Genomic DNA, 20,056 nt, shown 5'->3' on the forward strand with positions numbered 1-20,056 from the left:
CCTGTAGGAGTGAAAGGATAGATAGGGACAGTGCCATGGAAACAGCTGATCCTTCCTTTACCTTTCCTAAATAAACTAGAAATTGGAGGCTAACTTGCAAAATTCAAACTAACTAATCAAGTCCTCCCAAATCTAAGTATTTTGTGCTCAATTTTAGTGTAATAATTAAGAATTATGAGAAAATACAGTAAGAAAATGAGAGGCATTACTGCTTTTATTAATGAAAAAAATGTTTTAACACTTCTTTGTGGTGAGATCTTTAATATCAAATTTGGTGTACACTTTGACACACCTTTATCCTTGTGTTTTAGAAGTATTTTGAAAAACAGACAATTTTTATCTGCTATGTTCTTCCAGGGCAAAGATTGATGCAGAGCAGCGCTGCAACCCTACAGCTTTCTTCCAAGGAAAGCAACAGACAGACTTTAGAGCATCATGCAGCAGCAAAGATATCTGTGAGAAGCTGCTGCTCCCAAGTCAGGAGTCTCAAGCAGCTGTGAGTTCAGCAGAAATTAGAAAACTCTACCTCCTTCAGAAGAGGTATTTCACTGTTGTAGTCAATCAAATGCACCATGCAATCAGTGGGCACTATCTTCCAGTTCAATATGTCTCTTCTAAGGGACTTAAAGCCTAATTTTAGGAAGAAAAATACAGCCTATATACAGACTGAGAAGCTGCTAACCTTTGCTCTAGGTGATTGTAATGTATTTGTTTTTCCTGAGAAATACTGGGACAATCTGTAGGTGGAAGAAGGAAAGAGCCTTTTTTTTTTTTTTTGTTCAATTTAAAAACTTACAAGGTTGGGTATTCACCATGTTCTGCCTGCACTCATGATCAAGGATGGTGGTCTTACTACAACTGATTTAATTTTATGTTTTGGTAAAGTGGAACAACTTAACTGTGCCCTGTACATACTCTATGCAATTCACCTTCCTCCCACTTCTGCCACTGCATTGCCCACATCTATAGGTAACACTGTGAATAGAGACAAAAAGGATCCACAAACTTGCTAGAGCAAAGGTTAAGAAAAACTGGAGTGAATTTCCAGTGAACACCCAGAGCCATTACAATAAAGCACTGGGGGATTCTGACCACATCTGTCCTCTGAATGACCTGTTCCCAAATATTCCAGCCAGATACTGTAAGCTTTTAGACCCCTGTGGACATTAGCAGAAGCAACAGGTAGGTGGAAATCCAAATGGGTACTACATGAATAAATGACTGCTATAGAACATTATGCACATTAAGGCCCTGGCTTTCACAAAAATTAGGTAGAAGACTGTGCTGATTGACTTTAACAGCACCACATGAATTGTTGACTGCATGGAACTGCACATGCAGTCACCTACAAGACATGTTTTCTGTAATAGCTGCCATCACACATCATAGTTCCTTCACCTATGCTGTCATGGACAAAAATTTGCATATTGGCTCCTGTGGGCATTCTTATATTGATTAAAAACCGATGTGTGTCAGCCTAGTCTGTGAAATAAGTCAAGGGGAAAAGAATAAAAGAGACCATTGATTAAATGAGATTAGAAGTAACAAATGCGTATCTATTTGTAGAGGTCAAACCACACAATATAAGGTGCAAAATGGATTGGGAGTGACCACACAGGATTAGCAGCTGTTGAATTAAATGAGCTCAGGACACCTCTTTAATTAAGCAGGTGCAAGTATGTGAAACAAGCCTCATCATTGTGGAAAAAACACACTGAGCCAAAACTAAAAGTAACCAATATATGAACACATACATGACAATGCATCTTCTTTAGAAGCTTCAAAGGTTATTTTTAAGCATTAAAATGCTAACAGCTTTCACTTTAAGACAACAAATGAGGAAGTCAAATACACACCTACCACAGCCACAGTGACAGGGCTCCTGAACTAAACAGAGTTTTAGGCAGAAGGGTAAGTTAGATCTTTTGTAACTGAATTTACACACATTGTGATTGCTAGTTAGGTTCTTATAATAAGCTAACCAGTCAAAGACATTAAAACCCATTTGTTTTCCATTCCCTCACTCTGATGAACTATACAGGCTTCTTGTCCTATAAATGTTAATTTGCATATAAACTGTACTTTTGTAATGGACAGAGAGATCAGTCCACAGAGATGCAATAACAATGACAGGTGTTTAGTTTACTTGCATCTTATTGGGTATCGTAAATCTTAAATTATGCCTTTTTGGGGAAAGTAACAAAAATCAGCTTTTGAAAAAGAAAGAACACTTAAGTGTAAAGTGAGACATAGTGAAGCAAATGCTTACAAATGTATGTACAAGTGTCAATCAGACTACAGAAAGATTGTCAGTGAAAGTAAAGATTAATAACATTCACCACTTTTCAGTCTGGAAGTGCTGCCTTTGTCATGTGGTGTAATCTTTGATTTTTCAGACTGAACAACGAAAGTACTCCAGAAGTTCATACTCTACTCAGACTAGGATATCACTTATGGTGAATTTTAACGGTTTGTTTATACCAAATATATGAATGTTTGAGTAACAAAGGAAATGTTAAAATATTGGAATAACTATTAACAAAATCACAATATTGGAATATTTTCCTGGACAGAGCATATAGACGTTCATTTCCATGCCATGACACCCATGCTCAGCACACAATGGCACTGCACAAGAAGGTAGTGGCATCAAGAAACCGGCTTGTGTCCTGGCTTAGATGAAAGACTGTGTTCTCTCGTCTCCAGAACACATCTACATTGACAGATGTTACATGTATGTGAAATTACTGGCAGAAACATGCTATTTCTGGCAGAGTGCAATACACTTATCTTTTCGTTTGAACTTTTAAGCTTTGTGATGATTTAATAACAAAATTAAAGTAGAAATGTCATTGGTGTTCCTGATGAAGCAGAGAAGTCAGTTCACAAATAATGTTGGTCTTGATCCTTTAAACACTTGTGCACAGGCATAGTTTTAGTACTGTTGATAGTCCCATTGAATTCAAGATTATTTGCATTATGTTTTGTGCATCAGCATTTGCTGTACTGAAGCCACTGTTAAAACATACATGTTCTCAGGGTTGATTAATTAAAAAAGTCCAGTTGCGTTATCTCAGTAATGTTTTTCCATTTTGGTAACAGACACAGCAGAAAGCAGGGCCTGCTGTTACCTCACTGACAGAGAAATCACCAACTTTCACACAATTTGCCCAATCAGCAGGGTAGTTCCTGACCCTGATCCTCCACAGATGAACGCTCAGCCTCCAGTGAGGCCAGGCCGCGCCTTCCACACTCTGCAACCCAGGGAGCGGCGACAGGCTCGGGACACAGGGGATGGGACACCCCCTCTGGACGAAGAGGCGCAACCTGGGGGACCGCGCCCGCCCACCCAGGGTAGGTGCCTACAGCCCCCCGGCATCCCTGGTGGCTCCTGCCTCAGCAGGGCGAGAGGAGGGCCGGAAGCCCCGCTGTGCCCGGGCCCTGTTCATCCTACACCCGCTGACCGACCCGGCCTGGATGCCGCCTGAGCCGCCCTCTCCCCTCACAAAACCGAGGCCGGGACGGGCCTTGCGTAGCCGGCCCGCTGCGCTTCTGTCAGCGCCGGCGCCCCCGCCTGCCCTAGGCCTTCGGAGCACTGCAGGGCCCGGCAGCCCTATGGCCTACGTGACCCGCCGCGGGCCCGGCCGCGTCTCTCGCGGGAGGCGGAGTGAGCGCAGCCGAGCGAACCTCTCTGCTCCTTCCTCCTCCCCGTACCCCCGTGCGCCGCTACCAGCGGGGCCGCTCCGCGCCGTGCGGCTGCGCTTGCCCACGCCCCTCAGCACTGGCTGCCGGGCCGAGCTGCGGCGGGGTCACGGCGGCGGCGGCCGGGTCAGAGGGTAAAGGTTGCTCCCCCAGCATCCTCCGTGCTGGATACTCAGCCATCTTGGATCCGCGGGACAAGAAAATTCATGCGGTGAGTCCGGCCCTGGCCACCCCCTCCCTGGCCCCCGCCGCTGCACCGGGACTTGCCGCCGTACCGGCCGCGGGCCGATGAGGGAGGGCCGGGCGGCGGCGGGGCCTGCGGAGGGGCCCTGTGCTTCCCGGGGCCGTCCCGCCGGGTTTCCGTTTGCTTTTGTCTCCGAGGGGGAGCGGGGGGGACGCGCGGCGCTCAAGCCGGGAGCGCAGCCTCAGGCCCGACCCGGCCCGCTGCCTCCGCCCTCCTCCGCGGCCGCGGGCGGCGGCGGCCGCCGGGCGCCGCTCCGGGGCCGGTCGAGGCCGCGGCCCAGCGGTGCCTGCGCCCCGCATCCTCCGCGGCCGCCGCTGGCAGTTCGCCCCGCGGCCCACTCGGCCCGCCTGGGACGGTTCCTTCCCGCCGCAGCCTCGCCGCCCGCCCCGGCCCGGCCCCAGGCCTAGCGGAGGCCGCCTCCGCGCTTCCCCCTTCTTCCTCCCGCCGAGCCCGTCTCCGTGCTGTGGCGGGGCTGCGCGTCTGCCAGGCCCTATCCCGCAGCCTCTTTCCGCCGGGCCAGTCGTCGGGGCAGCGAAACCTGCCACCCACGGCGGGGGCTGCCGGTGGTTCCACTCCCGGGCGGTCCCGGGTTGTGCGCCTCGCCGGAGTGGCCTTGCGGCCTTCTCCGCTGACCGTCGGGAAGGCCAGGAGTGCAGAAAGGGTGAGAGAGGGGTGCTGCTGGCTGCTTTCATCTCGAAATATATGTTTATATATTTTTTTGGTCTGTGTCTTTTCCACTGCCCTACTGGCGGCGGTTAAGGCGGTGTATAAACAGGTTCTGTTTTTCCCTCGGACGTGTTTGTAAAACAAACTTGAAACGGCCCGAGCTGCTTTCGCTGAGCGCTGCTCCCGGCGGAAGAAGCTGGCCTTCCCCTGCCCGCCGGGTCGGCGGTATGAAGCTCTGGCGTGAACCTGACCGGGGTGTTCAGGTGCAGACTGGAGGAGGAGGTGGCACAGGGTGACAGATTAGGGACACCAGAGTGGTGGGGAAGGGTGTAAGAGACAGTGTTTAAGCTGTAGTTAGTGTATGTGTGCTTCTGACGGAAACAAGGTTGTGCTTATAAGTGTCTTAGGTTTAGCAGATCTGTTTTGGGGTCGGTTTTATATGTGAAGTTGCAGTTAGCTTTGTTTTGGAGATTTTGTAATATGAGAAAATGAAAACATGCTTGTGTTAGATGTGGATCAGCAGCTTCTGATCCACATTTAACACAAGCATGTTTTCATTTCTACTGCAAGTCTGTTTTCTTTGGGAAAAACGTATTTCCAGCTTTGTGCTATTTTATCCCCAGGGGAAGGTAAGAAGTTTTTGTCTCCTTGTATTTATGTGTGTGTGTGTGAAGGAGATACTCATGTGTGCCTTCATGGCAGTAACATCTGGTGCTGGTGGCTGGCTGCTAGTCTTAACTCTTCAGCTGGGGGGAGGGAGTTAAGATGATCAAGCCTGCTGTCACATCAGTTAGTGGAAACCTTTATGTTTCTTGAGGTTACATGTTAAGACTTGTAAAGACCTGCAAGGGCAAAACGATCGTTTAGGTTTATATTGCAAAGGCATCTTTACTTGGACCTGGAACAATAGTTGTGTGTGTGTGTATGTACTTTGAGTTCTCTTACAGTGTCATAGAACAGAGCTCACAAGATCCAGTTTTATGATTCTGGAGACTATGTGTCCAATGCCTACCCACCCTCCCAAACTTCCACTGTTGTTTATGTTGAGAATTCAGCTGACATGCTAAACTTCAGGGTGTCGACTGCTTCTGATTTTAGAAAGGGATTTGAATACTTGCTATCGTGAGCTGACTGACTTGACTTGCAAGTCTATTTCCCTTTCACTTTCAGGAAGTTGTTGATAATGCTAACAGTGTAGTAGTAGATAAACCTTGTCTACATTTCTCTTCAAGAAACAATATTGCTGTCAAAGTAGTCATTGTAACCTGTTTGTGTGTCAGTAAAATGAAAGCAAAGACCTTGGCTAAGAACTGAAAATAATAAAAAAAAAAGCCCTGGAATTTATTAAAAAAATCTCTTTGAATTCTCTTTGAAAGGATCTAACTTTAGAAAATTGGTATTCAGTGGAAAAAAATAGAGCAGTTACCATGTGCTGAAGTTTGATGCTAAAAACTGGTCCTATAAGTGGCTGTTTGCACCTGAAGATCTTGGTCTGTACCTCAGGTCCTTCATATGAAAGTTCTATATGTTCACAGTGGAATGGTAGCTATAAGGAAGCATTTCTGCTGTTATTTACAATACTTATAAATGCATTTTTGTCTACATAGAGGTTATTTTTAAAATTAGAAACATTACTGCATTTTTAGCCTCTCCTGTATCTTGTGAGTAACATTCTTCTAGATTTTTGTGTTGATGCAGGGGTCTGTCCATTGTGTAGTAATTGCAAAGTTGTAACCGCATCATAGTTTTCAAGCAGTCTTGTATCATAAATTTGTTTATTAAGAAATATCTTGCACCTCCTTGTTATTGATTCAAGAAGTGAACACAGCTTGAAAATACATCATAGGTGAATTAAAATAGAGGTTTCTTGCACCTGGCTTTCTGGCTTGATCTGCAAACTCAAGAGAAACACTGAATTGCTGTTTTGTTATGAGGTAGTATAGAAAGTGCACCTAAGATTCCAAGTACAGAATTTTGTTCTAAAGTGAGGAGGGGCTTGTATTCAATTTTATTTTTGTGTTTCCCCTAAAAGCTGTAATGTGCTTGAATATAGATTTTTAAAAGGTATCATAAAAATGTGTACATTTGTTGAGAATGTTTCTAAATGTGAGTTTAGATTGAAATCTCTGTGCCAGCTTATATAGAAGTACAGTACAATAATAAGTCAAAACAGTATTTTTTGCCACATATTCAAATGATTGCTCTCTAAGTGATACAGGCTTTCCCATTTTTAAAAATGATTATTAGTACAGTGTCTGCATCAATTGCAGTGCTTGTTGTCAACAGCCAAGAAGTTCAAGTTAGGTTAACTATACTTTATCTTGGCTTTTGAGGTATAAGTAAATAAAAATGTGTATGTAAACATTCTTCTGCATAACAGAGATCTGCTAATATTTTTGCTTGACATTTATCCTGATGTCTCAAATATGCTGTACTGAGCCATTCGAACCAACCTCTTTCAGTTGTGTTTCCTGAACAGGGTTGGCCTTTTTTTTTTTTGCCCCTTTTTTATTTGTTTATTTTATTTCTTTCCAAATGAGTGTTAGTACATATGTTCTGTTTGTGCGTTGCATTGGACTCCTGACCCAGGTTCCTGTGAAAACACATGTACAACTGAAAGTCTGTGGGTAGTTTCATTGACTTAAAATCACCTACTTGCATGTTGACACTTAACTTTGTGCGTGAGTTTTCAGGATGGGTGCTGTATGTTGACAGCTAACTGTGCTTTTATTGAGCATTGTAACAGCATAGGAAGAATTGTGTCAAATGAAATTACTGCACGGTAGGATGTTTAAAATTGTCTTTATGGAATTATTTTCTTTGTTAGAGAAGGTGTGTATATACCAAACATGGTCTCTGCTAATCAGTAAGAGAATTCTGTGTAGGATTTAAACAGTTTGTGTCTTTGTATCAGCAAAAAATAATAACAAAAAGGCAGATTGCTTTTAGTTTATATTTCATCTTTCATTTAGAAATTGTGCTGAAAATGGAATATTTGTATTGTGGTAATAAGTACTAGCTCACCTCCTGGTCTGCTTGTGAAATAGGCCCCAAATGAAGGTGTAAATGGTGCTTGCCCAAAGAGGTTACTGAGCCCCCCTGATTTGTCTTAAGGTAGCATTGGTTATCATTAGCATTACAGAAAAGCTTGCATTATTTTTTTCCCCTTGACTTGCATGCTCTGACATCTGACTGCTCTTTACACTGCTCATCTGTTTAATTTCACAGCTCTCCACATTTCTTAATGAGGATTCCTATCAGATTATGCTGGTAGGTTAAAACTTGGTTATAATTGAGGCTTTTTTTTTTTCAGACACATCCTTCTCTTTTGAGGAAGATGTGTCTGAACCCATGTTCTCAATGTTGAATTGCATTGCAGGAGTTGTTGGTCAGAAATTTATTAAAAAGTAAACCATTGTTTCATTCTGTTTTCTTTTGATTTGGTTTTGGGGGGGGAATTTTTAAGTGTCATCCTGTACTCCCTGTTGCTTGGCATTCTTTTCTGTTTCAGTGAGTAGTTTAATGAACTTCTGAAGTATTTTCAGAGTTCTGCTTTTAATTTTTTTTTTATACATTTGATATCAATGATGTTTGAATATAGTTGGCTGAGGTCAAGTTATTTGTAAAAAGGTATATTTACTTAAAATGAAAACTAGTATAAAATGCTTGTGCATTTGTGGGAAGTAAAATAGACACCCCTACTTTGTATTACTTTCTCCAAGCAGACAGTAATCCAGTGGATTGAGCATGAGCATAAAAGCTGGAGCATGCTTTCTATCTGAGTTACCTGCTGAAGTGGTGGGTGACTCTGGGTAAGTCATTTACAATTTATAGCCAAATTCTAGTCTGTAGTAAGAAGATAATGCTTTCCCATGTTTTGCTTTCAAGGTTCAAAGCATCTGTGGAACTAGATACCAGTAGCAGTTAACATACATAGTCAGGGAAAGCAATTTAAAAAACCTCAAAAGGGTCCTATATGAAATTTGGTGGGTGGCACTTGTGCTGTTTGTCCTCACGTGTTTCAAAATTGTATGTCCACAACATTTTAATTGCAGTCTAAATCTGTGTGTATTTGGAAACAGTAGCAAGGGCTTTCCAGGCACAAAAAAGAACCAGTATGACTAATTCCATTAAAACAGCCACCAACTATTTTAAATTATAAATTGTTAATGTTTAGGTTTGTAGGCAATTCTTGGCAAGCAAATTTTTCTAAGGCTGCCTTTGTAACACAGACAATACTCATGTAACATTATATATTGTCTCTTCTGTCTAAGGGTTCTAGGAAGATGCCTGGCCTAGTGCAAAATAAGTAACTAATGCTTGTGTCAGTGGCTTGTGTACTTGTCATACAGTCTGTATGACTGCATCAGGTTGGTTGGTTTTTTTTCCTCTTCCAGCCTACTAAAATCTTGCATTCTTTAAGGTAGACTTGACTATTCTTTGTAACTATTTTCAATGCATTTTTTCTTGTTGTTCTAATTGTGAAAACTGTTCTTGCAAAGGAAGTATTACAAGAGAATTATAATGATGAAAAAAAGGTCTGCTGACCTGCATTCTGTTGCCCTGCTCTGTAGGGGACTTATTCAGGTATACATTTGGAGTCTTTCACCATTCAGAAGTAGTGCCATTGTGAGAAAGTACTTGTTGCATGTAAATATATCTAAGAAAAAAAAAGCAGGAAAATAGCTGTGAAGTAGGCATTTTACATAATGAATAATTAGGCTAAAAGATGCATAGTGGGGTTTCCCTTCTTTAAAGTTCATACCATGCTTTGTGGTGTAGAGAAGTGGAGACCTGAAAGGTTTTCAAAAAGAAATCAGCTGTATGCAGTGTCAGCTTTTGAAAGACTGAACTGAGGAGCAGTTCTGAATGTTAGAAGTTGCAATATGTGCACCTGTAAAACTGCAGTAAAAAAAAACTTTTCAGATGAGTTATTTCGTTGGTTTGCAGTGGCAGTACTGTTCTTGATACTTTGCTGTGTGGTACATTTGTCAACGTATCAAAAGCATCATCAAAAAGTAGAAAGGTACCTTAATGCTGAAATCTCAGTTTGTTGGCTTATTTATGGATGTGGATGTGCATTTCTAGTAAGTGGATTCTTCAAGATCAAATTGATGAGGATCAGCATTATATATAAGAATCTTTTTGTCTTTTTGTTTTGTGGTGGAGGTTAAAGAAGATTCATGTCCCTGTGCTATTGTGATGTGGAGCTAACTTCTTTCTTAGGAAGCTTTTTGGCACTTTCAGACTGGTATATTTGGGGCAATAAATACATTATTTGTTTTCCCCTTAATTCACTGGAGTTATATAAGAGCATACATGTTGTAGGACATCTGTGATGAAACAGGAAATTTCCAAATTTCTTGGAAAGATAAAATGTAGTTTTCAAAAGAGCACCAACATCTTGAACTTTCCTTACCTTGGGCAGGTGTGTGTTGTGACTACCAGCAGTGTATATGCTTGATGGAAAGTAATATTTTCAGAACACTTTAATTAGGACTTTGCAAGTGATTGATATTAGCTGTAGATTGAATTTCAAGCCTCTGTTTCTTAAATGTGCCACCAGGCTGAATTTGTTTTTCTAGTAATAGCTCAACAAGTCTTGAAAACTGGGGTGACCAAGTGTATGTCTAGTTGGCAACCAGGAGTGAGTGGCTGAGAGCAGGTGTCTTAACTGCCCCTTAACTGCACATGTGTATTCCATCATATAACTGGTGGACTTTTCTATACTAGTGAATATGTGCATCTGCAAAGCTGCTTTTTTTAAAACAAAACACTCGGAGAAGTGTATTTTAAAACTTGGTTGACTAAGTGTAGTCCACAGACCACGCTGTTAGTGTACTTAGCAAATAGCCTGAAGAGAAATACCATAGGCTGCAAGTGAATGAACACTGGTAGTAAAAATATGTTGATAGTAGATTGTGCTTGTGTCTCTATCTACAAGAAATAAGGGAAGCCACTTTAGTGAATTCAGGTTGGGCTCTTTGGAAGAGCAGAGTGATGCATGATGAAGTTAGCTGTAATTTCTTAAAGTGGTAAGAATGAGAGGAACAGTAAAAATTGCAGATGGTGAGGGAAGAACAAAGTTAAGTCTAGGCAAATGCATGCTGGATTCATTCTGTGGTATCTAGTATTGTTTAAAAAAGCAAACACCTAGGAAGCTTTGGTTCAGTTTTTCTCAGGAGGTGTGATTGATGAGATTGTTTGGTTTGCCTGTCCCTTCCCAGTAAGTGTGTATATATGTGTATGTATATATGTGTATGTACATATAAAAATTGAAAATACAACAAGTATATATAGGTAACCTAACATTTGAGTTAAATCAGGAGGTAAGCATTTAAACTGAATTTATACTTTGTATTTATATATGGAAACTTAAATCAGCAAGGGGAAGTAAGACTCAAGTTATGGTCCTACAGACCTCATAAAACTGTGTCTAGGTAGAGGAAAGAAGCTGTAATTAGTGCATCCTCATGGAAAGGAGATAGCCTGGATCTAATATGTATTCTGCAGGATGGCAGCTGGTCAGGCAGCCTGTGAACACAGGCAGACTTCCCTAGTGTCTGCGCCACAACTCTTTTCCCTGGAGCAGGGGGGAAGAGAATCTTGAGGAGATGTGGAAAAGAAGGAAGTTGAGCATTATCATGGTGTAGGAGAAGTATTAAGAAACAAAAGAACGAGTCTGGAAGAAACTTTTTTATTAGTTGTGCTGCTCATAGGAAAGAATATGTCTGCATTTATGATTAGTAGTGCAATTTCTTTATTTTTTTAAATGAATGCAAATTAACTTTCTTAGTTTCAGATGGTTCAGTATTTTTTGGGATTAGCAGGAGAGAACTCCAGTCTGAATCGAATCTAATATTCTGCTCCAGCTGAGCAGTTAGTTGTTCTTTGTGCACATTGATGTAACTGTCCATGGCTCTGCAACAGATTCCAGTGCAGTACTTAATTTTGTAATGTGCTTCTAAAAATAAGTGCATAGTCTTATGTAACGCTTCTTGTATTGTTAGCACCTAGAGGCTTCATCCCCACTGGTATGAAGCAGAACACATCCTACATAGTTCTTGATTGTGGGTATTTACATCTGAAATATTTTCCCTGTTAGTGTCTATGGCCAAACTGTATCTCTGCTTGTTTTAAGAATATCAAATATCTTATTTGCACAGTTAGGTATGTTACTCCTCTGCATTTGCAGAATTTTAGAGTATTAGTTTGGCATATCTGAAGGAAACAACAGTTTGAAAGCACTATGTAGTGCAGTAGATACTTGTTTCTCTAAATGAAAGATACCTGGTGAGTTCCTGCTCACAGGTACATGGACTTTCTCAGAGACCTCTTGCATAATTTGACTCTGCTCTGTAACTCTAATAGTTCTGAAAGCCTGTGGATGCTGCAGATGTGAAAAGGAGATGTTAATTGTATTAATGTATCTTTGAGAGCAAACGAAATATGCTTGAAAATGACTTTTTCAGTATTTTAGGTGACATTTATGATCAAATTATACTGTTCTCTTAGCTTTTGTACACCTCTTGCTGTAGTCTTAACAATGTTTTGCTCTTTTGAATGTGACTTTTCTCATGCCTTTAGAATTCAGGCTACAGATAACATGTTAAATTAAATGATAGTCTTACTAGTGGGTTAACACCTGTACAGAACAAACATCTCATATGTAAATAATTTAAGGGACAGAACTTGGATTTATGAATAAGTATAGCATCATTACAGAGTAGCTTGGTTCTCATTTTTCACAACTTCTTGAAGTAGGTGTTGTATTTTTATGTTGGGAGCAGAGCTGAAATGTCAGACTAGAGGATCAAAAGTTGAGAGTCTTGAAATCCAAGGCCAAAAGAGATATATCCTTTGTTCTATTACTGTCCTTATTAAATTTTTGTAGTGCTGTTTACTGCCATCCCACATGCTTCATTTTAGAAGGTCCTCTTTCCCTGAGGAATCCTGTGGTTCAGTGAAGAGTGGATTCAAAGGGATCTGAGGTCTGAAGAAGTAGATAGGTGCTTGTAAAACTAAACAAACAGGCAGTGACTTTGTTAGGTCACAGCATTAAGAGCAAGTGAGATTTTATAGGTGCTTTTAATGATTGCTGTATCTGAACAATTGAAATTATTTGATTTCCTAGCAGTGTTTAGGCCAGGTATCCAGTACTTTGGGGCAGGGGAAGTAGTCAGCCCTCAGACTTCTTTGTCAATCATAGAGATCATCTTGAAAGAATGAAAAATTTGTAAACCGTGGTATTTGTGACACCAGCAGCCCAGTATGAGGCTTACTCTTGTCCTTCCTGAGGCCAAACAGTGTGTATCCATATAGATGGGTAGACATGTGCCATTTCCATATGGATAGGTTTTGCTTATAAGTTGGACTCAGGTTGTGCAGTGGGAGAGTCGACAGTGACAACAGATGACAGCCTGCAGTAAGGCCTGTTACCCTGTGCCTTTTTCCTTTCTTTGTGGAACTTAAACTCTTGACCCAGCTTATGTACTGGAATACACACATGCACACACCTCAAAGCACTGTACCACCCTTCTTGGAGGCCTGTGGGTACCATCCCCTTATCCTCACCATGGGGAGACAATCCCTCCTGTTCTTGGGGAACTGCTGAGTATGCAGGCGATGAGGAGCAGGATGTCAAAAGCAAGTTTGTTGCTACTCAGCTTTGCCTTGTGAATAGCAGTGTTTTGCTTTTTTCTCAATTGTGGGCTCTCCAAAGAGCCCTGGATCTCAGCTGGAGCACTGTGGTTCTGGGGGAAGGAAGGACATTTGTCTGCTGGCACTGAGGAGCTCTCAAGTGCCACGTTCTTGCCATAGAAAGGCTGGGACTGTGCCCTAGCCAAGGTGGAGCAGGTACGTACCTTGGGTAAGCAAGGTAAGGAGCAGGACAAGGGCAGGGCAAGCATCCTAGAGAGGAAGAGCCTGTGCAGGCCAGGCCGTGTTGTTCTGTGCCTGGTTTGTCAGCCCAGGCCTAGCCTGTTATTAATACTGCGTTTACAGAGGAGAAATGAATTGTTTTTATAGTAAATAAGTTCCGCTCTTCTGTTTCGTATTATTTCCTCTTACTCTAGAGTAATAATCCAGGGAGCCAAGTGCAAGAGTAACACATCAGTTGTCTCTTTCACTGTTCATGTGCCCAGTCTTATTTTTAAGAGTGTGTTCTAGAGTTCCCTCACCACAGCTGTCTGTCATCCTTCTGTCCACTGGAAAGAGAAGACTGCTAATATCAAGGAGGCCCTGGTGGTTGTTGGCATTTTATCTCTTGAGTCTTCTTGGCCTGGTTTGAGCACAGCTGTGTCAGGAAACTGTTGGTATCACAAGGTTCACGGGGGGTTGGTTGTTAGGAGGGAGGAGTCTTATGGAAAGAATTTCCTATTTATTTTTGTGTGAAGAGCCGCACACACTTTTTACTGTCAACCTCAATTGTCCTGTTAATATAATTTAATTTTGTGAAATTAGTGCTTATCCTGCACTCCTCCTATCACTGGCTTGTTATGAGAAGCATTAGATTTTTGTAGATCTGTAACCTTCCCTTTTCCTCTCTAAGTAAAACTTTGAATTTTTATGTCACGCTTATTTGGTGTCTGCCTTTCTGACTTGCAGCTTGTGGAGCGAATGGATGGTCTTTTCATTGACTAGCACAGGGTCAGAATGACCTGACATCCCTTTAATGTTGCCCTTCCCATGGCACTCCATTAAACTGTGTGGGTATGTTTTCATCCTTCTGAGGTATGGATGTTTTGGTTGTGAACATGTTTTCTGTGAAAACTCTTAGTCACTAATAATTGTAGTGACACTTTGAAATACCTGTTACTGCTTTTACAGGAAAGGAAAAAAGTGTGTAGAACCACAAGAGAATGACAGATTTTACTAAGAAGGTAGACTTCTGAAGTTGTTATGCATGAAGAGCATTTAAAATAATTGTCAGTGTTAAACTCTAATACTGAAACAGGAAAAGAAGTGAAAATGGTCTTGCATAATAAGTTGCCCTCATGCTTTAGTGTAAAGCCCATATGACACCAGCCCATATGATACCAAGTTTTGCCTTGGTTAACAAAAGAAAATTCCTTTTGGTGGTGTGGCTCTTCTCTCTGAATGATGGTACCATTGTTCTGCCCACGTTATCCTTTTTTTCCTCTTCTTTTTTCTCTCTCTTTCTTCTGAACCACTTAGTGTTTTTCTCTCAGAGGTGACAGTCAGGGTAAGGGTGCTATCTTGCAACAAGATGGATAGCCGCTGGTAGAGTGGGTTTGGTTTGAGTTCCACAGCAAGGTCTTGTCTTTCATTGAGAACCGCACCAGGTCCTGCTCCTGTTGGTAGTCTGACCTCTGTGAACACTGTCAAACTGGGAAAATAAAATCATCAAAAAAACCCAGCATTGCTGATGGCTGGATTACTGATGGAAATACGTCCCTTAAGTAAGAATGTGACTCTTAGTGATACTGTGTAATTACAAATCTGTAACAAGGAGCTAATTTAAATTTGGGGTTGATATATGAAGTGATAGTGATAAAAATCAATGCAACACTGCTGAGGTGGTCATATCCTTCACACATTAATTTTGTAATATTTAATTTCCTTTTTTGTGATAAATATGCTCTGAAATTTTAACTGTTAAAAGTTGGGTTGGTTTTTTTTTTTTTTCCATTTAGTGTGAGAAACTTTGAATTGGGTTGCTGTTTAAATCTAGAGAGGAGCAGCTATGTTCCATCAAAGAAGGATGAAGACCTTCCCAGTTTCAGTGTAGGCACACAATGCTGTGAATTTAATTTTATCTGAAGACAGGATTTTAGATAAATGCAGAACACTTTAGCCTCTATTGTCTCCTGTGCTTTCAAAGTACTGTTTTTTTCTACCTTATGTATTCTTTTGGTTTGTCTTTTTTTTTGTCCCTGTACTTTTCTTACTCTTTTTCATCTATTCTTTCACTTGGTTTCTGTGCTTCCCCAGCAATTTAAGATTGCAAAGACGAGTTTTGGGTTACCTCATTGTTCTTCCTGATGCTTAGTCTTCGTATTGCTGTGTCGTAAACTTCTCTCACTTTCAGTTCATAAACTGAGAGGGATGTAGGTCACTGTTTATGTGAGCATCTTGAAGTTGTGTTGCAAACAAACTCCTCCCTTACTCAGTACATAAACCTCTGCTTCAATAACTGTTAAAATTGCATACTAAAGCAATCTGAATGGTGGAATGAAGATTTTCTTTCCTGTCTTAAGTCAGGTTCTATCTGCATGTCCCTGTTATGTAGCTTTTTGATCAAATGGTGCTTTTCCTTGAGGACTCTGGCCTCATTAGACAGGATGCATGGTGTTTGCTCACTGAGGTTTTTCTGTTTTTAATCCCATTGTTCAGGTCATGCTATCCAAAATGATAACTAAATTCTGGATTAATGTTTTCTGCCCAATTTCTTCATTACAGTTTCATGGAAGTGCTTTATAATATGTTTTTGAAGAAGTCATATTTTTATATTGCCTCACTAAGGAGACAGCCATGTATTACAAACAGAAACTGAGGCTTAATTCTTCATAACAGAAATACCTTCCACTTTGTTTGCAGCATAATAGTTAATGCTTGAGTATAGACTCTTGAAATATTTTGAGTAGAAGGCACTTGTGAAAATCTCTCAGAATTATTGGGGAACAACAAAAAAAAAGACAAACCTTAAAAGGCATAATATTGGTTTACATATGTGGCATTTAAGCATCTTAGCTAGACGCATTGTTTTCTTTCTAGTCTCTCTGTCATTAATTAGAAGAGGATAGAAGTTTATCTTGACACTGGTCCTTGGCCTAGTGGCTATTCACCAAAAGAAGGAGGGAATCTGGAAATGGTGGGTCCAGGTTCTGAAGCTCCACATGCTGTACTGGTTGGGTCTTTGGGACTCTCCACTTTCCCATCAGTGTCTTGCACATGTCTCTCTCTGCAGTTTTCTTTTTCTGTTCCCATTCTGAACTCTAATTCCTCTTCTGGTTTCCTCTTCCCTTGTGTCCTAACTATCCTCCTGATATCCTCCTATCCAACTGTTTTTTAGGTGAATAAAAGTATTTCAGTCCTAGGATTAAGTGTCCTTAGCTATCTTGTGGCTAGGCTTACATCCACACCATCATACAGAGGTCTCATGCAAGAGGGTGAAATCCTGTACAGTCTTGGTGTTGCATGTGAGTGGAATGGTGCAGAGCCTTACGAGCTAAAGCAAACTTGAGCCAGGTCGTCCCTCTGAGGGTATGCAGGACCTTCCTAAGAGTGCCTTTCTGAGATAATGTGCCCTGCTTGTTAGTGTTGCACAGCTTTCAAGTGCTAGAGCATCTCAACAGACCAGATTTTAAAATGTTCTTACCTGTGTGGAGGATATTTTCCTGTTTATAAACATTCAAAAATGAACAGAGCATTTTACCTACTTAAAACAAAACAAAACAACTCAAACCCCCAACAAACAAAAACAAACAAAAAAAAAATCTGAGGAGTTCAGACTGAGAAGTGATGGAAGGAGGTATTTGGGCATAAAAGGCTTGTGCATTCTGTAATTTGTCCAAGTGAATGAGTATTGGGTCTTAAAAGCAATGAGTAGGATTATCCAACACAGTATTACTGCCTGTGCTGCCTGTAACAATGTAAATTGCTCTTAAAAGTAAAACCAAATTTGTATGTTTTTCATAACTTTTTCTTCTTTCAAAGTAGTACATTTGAAGGCAATTTAAAAGAAGGCCCAGATTAAAGTGCACTTCATGTACATGCAATTTATTTTGCAGTTCTCTGACTATGGAGTATAAGAGCTGTAGAAAATTTCTGGAAAATGCATAGCCTAAAACTGTTGGCTAAAACTCAGATTACAGGATTGTTTTTTGGAATTCCTAACTTTAAAACATGATACAGTTTTCAAAGTGAGTTATCTGCTCAAGATTTATTTTGAAAATGACACAAGAGTTAAATGCTTAGAAGAAGTTTTTTTGTGCTATTTATTTTTTTTTTTTCTGAAACAAAGCTTCACTTGAGAGGAGTGGTAGCCATAGGAAGACGTGAAAATGGGGTGAGCTGTAACATCATAGTCAAGGAACAATTAACATTGCTACTTAACAAAGAAAATAGTTTGTGATGTAAATGAGGATACTTTAGTTGTAAGGGCATAGGAAGGATTATGTAAGGAGGAAAAGGTTGAAACATAAGAGAAAGTGTTACAAATGGAGTGTTCTCATATCAGGTGAAGATTTTAGTTCTATTTGGTGTGTTCATCAGCATTAAAACCATAATGAAAATAGTAAAGGTGGCTATTCAGGTAATGTGTAACTCATTTTCTCCTTTTCTTTATATTTTACAAGTGAGGCAGTTAATACCCAGCCTTAGTTATAAATCTTTGACTGCCAATTAAAGACCTAGATTTATCCCATATATCCACTTAATTTTAATGCTCGAGGTGAAATTACTCTCTTCTGACTTCAGCTGGCTAAAAGGTAGGCATTTATGCCTCTGAAAGTGCAGGGAAAGAAATGAAAGAACTTTGTATGTATGCTTGAAAACACATACGTATACCAGAAATGAGCACTTACTCTGAATGAATAGGCATAACTGAAGAGACTACATGCAGTCAGTGTAAGTGGTGCTGTAGCCTTTTCCTTCGTTTCAGACCATACTTGTGGCAATACACATACAGCAAATCTAGGTGGTATGCAAATATGCTCTGGATAATAAACAACCAGTAATTTCCAGTAGGATGGATTTATAATGGGTAACTGTGACATTGTGAGTTACGTTTTAATTTCCAGGTGGAGTTTCATTTCTTATTATGTAGGTCTTGTTTTCTGCCTGTAACCTACAGTTCTGGTAAAAATCTTCCAATATAAATAGGCTGTAGCAATGCTAGATTTGTGCTAAAGCAAAAGAACTTGAATAAGTCTTATATCAGTATAGCAATTACGGTATAATTTATCAACAACTGTGAAACCTTTGAATAATCTTTTTGAAGGGGGGGGGGAAGAGGCATGCAACAATGTATAGTCAGTAGAATTCCTGTGGGATTATGTATTTTTTGAAGAGTTCCTCTATGCAACTTTGTAAGCAGTGTTTATTGAAATCACAAATGAGAATGTGGTTAGCATATTTTCCTGTAAGGGATCAGTTCTGGGTTCATGTTTTCCTCTCCCCCCACTGTCAGGCCTGTGCTGTAGTGCTTGTTCTTGGTGAAGGGCCTGTATCAAATTATCATTTGCTTACTGGCTCTTCACTGGCTTCTTACTGCCTGTTCCTCAGGCATAGCTCCTCTCTTTTCCCTTAAGCCTTCTTTGTCTGGGAAAATCAGAGTCTGCAGTTCTTAAAATTTACTTGGATTTTTCTGACTGAAAAGTGTGATAATTTTTTAATGTATAACATTATAATGATGTATAGCCATTATAGTGTTAGTGCAAAGTTCTTTTGTGTAGATCTTTCATGTGTGTGCCCACCCCTCAGATGCATATGTAAATCATTGTCAGTTTTGACTAAAATTATGTTTAAGTTAGTTTTGTGCTTATTTTTAGACAATCAGAACAATATAAATTGGGTTGGCTGTATAGTATGCAAAGCAGAAAGCTTGCAAGTTGTGTAGTTTTTGCTCAGTTAATGACTTGGTGCCCTCTAATTTTGCGCTTTAGATCTATTGTGAGAAAACCCTTACTGGGCCACCATTCTAAGGGTATGAAGTTAGCCCAAAGTACTGACCTTGCTTACAAAACCATCCTTAAAGTATGAGGTAGAGTTCTTGTTACCAGTTTCGTATGTTAGAGATGTTTTTAATCAGCCTACGTTGTCTTTTAGGGTTTTTATTTTCTTTGTTTTTTTAAATTGAAGTTTTATCTATGTCAAATCAAGTATGTAACATACTCAAGAATACTGAGTTCTAATAGTGTTAAAATTTATTTTCATGGTTTTTTTTTTCTTAAAATTGGTTATTAGACTTGAGAACTGCAGAAATGTGCTTGGTGCTGATGGAATTGCTATAAACATTTACTGTGGAAACTTTATTCTTTATATTTTGGTTTAGGTTTTTTTTTTGTACAGAAGAGTTCTGAATCAATAAGAAATATAATGGTAAAAATCTAATTTTCTGAAAAGAGGTAGATAGGGAGTTGTTTGAGGGAGCCCCTGTTAGGGCAGCAGAAGTATATTACTCCCATATACATCATGTAACTGAAGTTAATCGTGCACTTCAAAGGAGTAAACTAGTGAAACAATTTCTTTCATTTAGGCTTTTATCTTGGGATGTTTGGTCATAATTTAGGAATACTTCACGCTGAAAGAAGAGTATAAGTGGATTAATAGTGTTTAATTGAAAGCTTTTTCTTAAAGGATTTTTTTTACACTGGAGCCATACTAAATGACGTGAAGTAGTCACTATGCCAGTTAGAAAAGATGATGATCTTTCATACTTTTAGCTTATGTTTTATGTGGTTTTGAAGATTCTTGAAGGGA

At 40.2% G+C, this 20,056-nt stretch overlaps 1 protein-coding gene across 4 annotated transcripts in view; it reads left to right on the top strand.

Annotated features, from left to right (window-relative positions):
- The first annotated feature begins 3,255 nt into the window (after window positions 1-3,255).
- The window catches only part of CNOT2 (CCR4-NOT transcription complex subunit 2), a 90,863-nt gene continuing 74,062 nt past the window's right edge, over window positions 3,256-20,056 (top strand). The window contains exon 1 of one of the 4 annotated variants that reach the window (XM_031043267.2): window positions 3,256-3,354. In XM_031043267.2, coding sequence (XP_030899127.1) covers window positions 3,295-3,354 — 60 coding nt within the window. In that variant the 5' untranslated portion in view covers window positions 3,256-3,294. Of the gene's footprint in view, window positions 3,355-3,702; window positions 3,914-4,467; window positions 4,608-20,056 lie in introns of those variants that run through there. The other 3 variants (XM_034062908.1, XM_034062909.1, XM_031043268.2) reach the window with 3 other exon arrangements.

The sequence above is a fragment of the Melopsittacus undulatus genome, chromosome 5 (genome assembly GCF_012275295.1).
Source record: "Melopsittacus undulatus isolate bMelUnd1 chromosome 5, bMelUnd1.mat.Z, whole genome shotgun sequence".
NCBI lineage: Eukaryota > Metazoa > Chordata > Aves > Psittaciformes > Psittaculidae > Melopsittacus > Melopsittacus undulatus.